Source organism: Olea europaea, chromosome 1, assembly GCF_002742605.1.
Source record: "Olea europaea var. sylvestris chromosome 1, O_europaea_v1, whole genome shotgun sequence".
Classification (NCBI taxonomy): domain Eukaryota; kingdom Viridiplantae; phylum Streptophyta; class Magnoliopsida; order Lamiales; family Oleaceae; genus Olea; species Olea europaea.
Genome location: NC_036237.1, coordinates 5,837,625 through 5,843,204, shown reverse-complemented (window position 1 = coordinate 5,843,204; position 5,580 = coordinate 5,837,625). Strand labels below are relative to the sequence as shown.

At 33.6% G+C, this 5,580-nt stretch overlaps 1 protein-coding gene across 4 annotated transcripts; it reads right to left on the bottom strand.

Moving 5' to 3' along the window:
• Positions 1 to 32: 32 nt before the first annotated feature.
• LOC111382987 (AT-hook motif nuclear-localized protein 14-like) lies at positions 33 to 4,888 on the bottom strand. Of its 4 annotated transcripts, XR_002700696.1 has the most exons (4): positions 4,418 to 4,888; positions 3,975 to 4,090; positions 2,660 to 2,712; positions 1,681 to 1,756 (listed from the first exon to the last, which is right to left on the bottom strand). XR_002700696.1 is itself a non-coding variant. In XM_023007062.1 (3 exons), exons 1-3 carry the CDS (start codon positions 4,797 to 4,799, stop codon positions 1,589 to 1,591), a joined length of 603 nt encoding a protein of 200 aa, XP_022862830.1. In that variant the 5' UTR covers positions 4,800 to 4,885; the 3' UTR covers positions 33 to 1,588. The 4 variants fall into 4 exon arrangements, 3 of the variants coding, with proteins under 3 accessions (XP_022862830.1, XP_022862899.1, XP_022862996.1); XM_023007062.1 differs by lacking the exon at positions 3,975 to 4,090 and having other exon boundaries at positions 33 to 1,756; positions 4,418 to 4,885; XM_023007131.1 differs by lacking the exon at positions 3,975 to 4,090 and having other exon boundaries at positions 1,594 to 1,756; positions 2,611 to 2,712; positions 4,418 to 4,887.
• Positions 4,889 to 5,580: the final 692 nt, after the last annotated feature.

The window sequence follows — 5,580 nt, the reverse complement described above, 5'->3', positions numbered from 1 at the left end:
AAAAAAAAAAAAAAAAAAAAAAAAAAAAAAAAAAAGGTAGAAACAGCAAAGTGTCCAGTTGAAAATTAGAGGATCCAACACATATCTCATACCCATACTCATACCTATGTCGTGTCGTTTGACAAAGGTATTTCATCCATTTCGAAATGTCCGAACATCAGAGCCAATTGGAAGGTGAAATTTGATCCAACTTAAGAGTCCAGATCATAGCTCACTCTATACTGTAAGTGTGTTTATAGGTGTTGGAAAAGTGATTTTTAATGGAATTATTGCTTGCTTTTGCAGTCATATTTTTTAATTTTTAATGCTACATCTACTATATCCTCACTGACACTCAATTTGCTGGTGATACAGAGCACCATAATGCAAAGATTCTTTATCTATCCCAGCTAACCTGGTGTTTGGTAAAAAAATAGGAATGACTTTTCTGTGTCACAAGTCTTATCTCAAATAGGCAGATGTCATAATTTATATTATGTATGGTAAAATATATTATATCCACACAATAAATATGCTTACAACCAACCACACTGATGCAAAACATTTGTCAAAAAGAAGAACAAACATTGCATTTTACACATGACAGGAATCAGAGAAACTTAGATTACTTTTAGGTTTGACATATATAAGCTGTTTTATTCTAATAAGCTTTCGAAATAACCGTATTTAGGATTTCTTTCTTAGTCAAAGTTATTTTGGTCTTTATATACAATGGCTGAATATGAGTACTCCCTCAAGTCCGTAGGGTCTTATTAGATTATTTCAAGCTATTTGACTTCTATACTAGGAGTCGTTAGTTGCCGAGATCAGAATAGTCACCTTCTACAATCCTCCTATGCAATTTTCCAACACTCGTTTTTACTTCAATAAACCAGTACTCCTACTCCATACTTCTAATCAACAAAATCAACTAAAGACTAGTTTCTCAACTATCGTTCTCAGGCATGTTCACAGAACCAAATAGATCTAATTTTAGTCTCAAAACCATTCTGTCAATCTACAAGTAATCCAAACCTTTTGCTTAGACTTCTAGCATCAATCTAAACTAAATCCCACTCCAGAACTTATCTTGGTAGGCTTTTTTAGTCTCTCTCTAAATTTGTCCCACATCATATACCCGCAAACACTATGGCCATTATCTGGTTAACTGCTTGAAGATAATGTATTTATTTGTTAATTTTCTAATAAAAAAAATAGATTCAGGATCAAGGTACATCAAGAATTTCTTGTTTACGGACCACTAAAAATGTTATACGGAACTTTTGAATCTAAACAAAACATAAACAGCTGAATGGCATCCGGTGATTAAAGATAAAATTATCCAAATCGTTAAATGTATGTATTATTCCTGAGAAGGTAAATGCTAACGTGATTCAAATTCATGAGAATCTATTTCACGAAGACATTGACACTATTCTCACCCTTATATGTCAGGTTATATTTTTGCTTATGATGCATTTCGCTTGCCACACTTTGATATCATTTGATACGAGAGGACAAAACTAACATGTTTGTGGGACATATGATACCAAGTAGCACCAGGGGTTCAAAACTACTACATGTCTACATAAGCATCTCTTTGGATAATTTATTGCTTCGTAAGTAAATAATATATAGTGTCTACCTCATATGCAACGGTGCCTCCAGATGTCGACGGCTGGCGTAGAGAGGCATTTGACACTGAGCCAGATGCTGAAATAATACACATTTCATGCTTGCTCTGTTGCAAGAACACCATGATTTTTTGACCCACATCCTAGCAAATGCAACCGGCTTTGTTAGGTTTTGACAGTGTCCAATAAATAAAGGCAGCAGGTTACAATAGTATGCGTATAAAATGCTTTTGGATTGAAAACCAACAAAAACCACCCCAAAAATATCATAAAAGACATTAACAAGAAGTCAAGGAACCACTGCACAATCCCTTTGAATCCAGATATAGATAAGCAAAAGAGATATATGAAGTCAATAAACATGAGGTTGATATCAGGATATGTGCTTAAAAGTCGATCATCATAATCTTATTCCACAATTATTACTCACAAATTAAATCAGAAATTCTTTATATCCCATGCACATAGTCAAGCAATCCAGTTATTAGTGGAGACACGATAAAATGGGGAGCAGATGTTTCTGTAAAACAACTGCTTTAAGTGTGCACATACCATTACAGAAAGATTTATCATCTCGACGAGGATATCTATATAAAGTAGCGTTTTCTACGAACATGTCATTTAGTAATTTAGGTTATTTAGGGAGAGGAAAGGCGGGAGTAAATTTGAAATCCTCTCTGAAATGAAATAAACCCCTAAAACTGACTGATATGGTAACTAGGATACGGAATTCCATCCTCCAAAAAGTTAACAAGTCAGAGTGGAGAGAGGAGAATAAGAAAAGTCATATTGTGTAACCACATTGATCCTACTTAATTGAATTTGCATTTTCTTATCGAATTTTGCAATCTAAGATGGAAAAGAATCATAACCAGACAAATTGTAAATAGCAATTGCAAAATATGCCCTTTTAAAATAGAGAGTCTTTTGGAGACGCTCTTAGCAAAATGATACGCATGAATAATTTCAAAATAAAGGAAGCTTCTACATCTTATACCAGAACTAATATGTAAAGATGATCTCATAGTCAGTGTGTAAAAGCATACTTCTCCAGCAGCTACAGTAATGATGTGAGGAGTGAAGCCTTGGCCTATGTTGCCTGCACCAGCCAGGTACAAAGAGAATTATTATATGAGAATGGCCCATTTGTCCCATGGATAAGAAAAGACAAGTGATTAGTTCAGAATGACAAGAAACTAAAAGACATCCAAGAATAGAAGTGTATATTTTAGGAAAACAATATCATAAGCCAAATGTCATTCAAAATTAAACATTTCAAGTTTTCACGAGGTTTAAACATTAAAACAAAAGGAAGATGCCCTGGCATAAATCCTTACTATCCAGAGGCCAACGCCACGGAACAATGAAATGCACACATGCCAACATCTCATAAAGTGCAGAGATTGACATTGTGCCTCCAACATAAAAAGGCATAGGTGTTAAGCAAAAGTTCCAATACCTTGTATAAATTATGCAAATATGATATTTGATATACATACTAGTACTAAAAGATTCCTTGACCTCTGGTTTTTACGATTTTTTGTTTTGTCTCAGGAGGGGCCCAATTTGACCACCATGATGTGTCACATGTCTAAGATCTCTTGTTTTGTTAAATTAAGCTCCATAGGCTCACTTTTTCCTTCACATTAAACCTAATTTTGCTTATTTTCATTTCTAGTACTTTCCCTTTGTTTTTATTTCCACACGGAGCCAGGTCTACTGCTATGAAGTGTAATTTTGTAGTTCAAAAGCAAGACATGGCACATAGCTAGAAGTCTAAAACAGTATAGAAGATTATGACATTCTACTTTACTTAAGGAATATATGATCGAGGAGAGCTTAAAGGCTAGTTGGGACAACTGTGGTTGACAATACAGCATCAAATATTTAGTAAAAATTAAATAATACAACTAATTTTTCATGAAACTCTCAGGTGAAACCATGTTAAACCTAATTATTGCAGAATGCAAACTCAGGAATGAAGCAATTTCTTTAAGAGTTTAATGACCCTTATACAAGAGCACATGAAAGTACAATGCCTCAGAATATATAGAAAATGGCAAGGCTAGCCAATCCTACTAAACCTAAGTAAGAACTGTTTAGTAAGTCATATGCATCTTCTTCTGAAAATTCGAGAACAAGGTCACCATTCTTCAGTGAGTCATGGACTCATGATTGTCAATCGAAGAAATCTCTCAATCTCAACTAACTCAACAAAATACAATTAGAGAAAAAAAAAAATTTCATAAACCCAGTCATAATAACATGGTTCTATCCTTTCCCATGCAAAAGCTATTCAAAATAGTATAACGGTAACAGTGTGACTTCCTGTTCGACAAGCATCCATGGCCTGTAACTTACACACTGGTTCAGGTGAACTCAAACTCGTGGTTTGTTGATCAAAACGTTTAAGGAAAAAAAAGAAAGACTGCATAGTATCTCCTGCACCTCCCTAACTTCTTCAATCATTCGCAGAACTACAATAAACCCAACATAATTAGGAACTGCTTGACTTAAACATTGTAAAATTCAGGTTATCTAAACACTAAAAAACAATTGTGTAAATTAATCGGATAAATGGGAGGAGTCAGAAAAGAAACGACTTTTTTTCCCCTAAACGAGAAATCATACCATAGAAAGATAAAAAAGTGTAAGGTCTAGACAATTGAAAGTTACAATGGGAAAGGTTATACGCGTGCGAGAATGCATACAATTATACAAACAAACATACATACATTAAATGCATACGTACATAATTACATACATAAGGACTGATAGAACGAGATTGAGGGATAGATGATTACCGATAGCAGAAAACTGGGGTTTCTTGGAAGAATAGGAGTAAGGACCAGAAGGTCCGGCTGCCGAAGCTGTCAAATCTTGGTTGTCCCGTTTCTTGGGCACGGAAGAACCCGACAGCCGTTTAGCAGCGGCGGCTTGCTCGGGAGTACCATACTTTCTGGGTCTTCCCCTCTTCCTCTTCACAGTTTCCAAAGGAGATGAAACGGCAGAAGGGACGCTGTGGAGGTACGCCATGTTCGTAGCGGTTGTACTGTTGGGTACAACTCCATTTGCCTGCGATAGGTTTCCGGTGACGGCGGAGGTTGGTGGTGGCGGAGGAGATTGGCTGTGGAGCTGATGGTGGAAGTAAGAACTCAGTCCACTGCCGTCATTATTAGGTTCCATGACCAAAAGATTGAAGAATTGGATTTGGGGATTTTTAGATTTTTTTTCCTTTTTTAAAAAATAAAATTTCTTGGAAAAGATTTTGTTTTAACATTTTCAAGTTTTTAGATATTTTATATGATGGATTAGAGATATTATGGTGGTGATAATTCTTAGCCGTTGGATCTCATCACCTGAATAACTAGAGTGATAATGGTAGTGATGATTCTTAGCCGTTGGATCTTATTACTTGGTTATTGAGGGATTTTATAAATTCACAAATGACCGCCTAACTTTATACTTCGGTGTCACCGTAATTATTCAATTTGATTTTGTTTTAATTTGATCATCCAACTTTATATTTAATGTCGCCATAATTTGATTTCAACATGACCACCGAATTTCATATAACGTTCTATTGACCCCTAACTTCTTTTACCATTTTTATTAATTTAAAAATGAGTAAAACGGTAATTTTGTATTATGTGTGTAAAATAAATTATAAAAAAATAATAAAAATTTATTTTAAAAAAATAAAATAAAAACTTACTTAAAATAAATTAAAATTTCATTTTAAAAAAAGTGACTTAAAAAAAATAAATTTTTTTTTAAAAATATCTTTAATACACATTTAAAAAAATGTTACTTAGAAAAATAAAATAAAATAAAAAGTTATTTTTAAACGACTTTCCTTGAATAATAAAAATATTTCTAAAATAAAATAAAAACGTTACTTATAAAAATAAAATAAAATAAAAAGTTATTTTAAAAATAACATTTTTAGAATTAATATACTTTTTTA

Coding starts and splice junctions, on each gene's coding strand:
- LOC111382987 (XM_023007062.1), bottom strand. CDS start 4,799: ATGGAACCTAATAATGACGGCAGTGGACTGAGTTCTTACTTCCACCAT. Junction 2,713..4,417: donor ACCCCAGTTTTCTGCTATCG/GTAATCATCTAT, acceptor TGGCTGGTGCAG/GCAACATAGGCCAAGGCTTC. Junction 1,757..2,659: donor TTACTGTAGCTGCTGGAGAA/GTATGCTTTTAC, acceptor TGCATTTGCTAG/GATGTGGGTCAAAAAATCAT.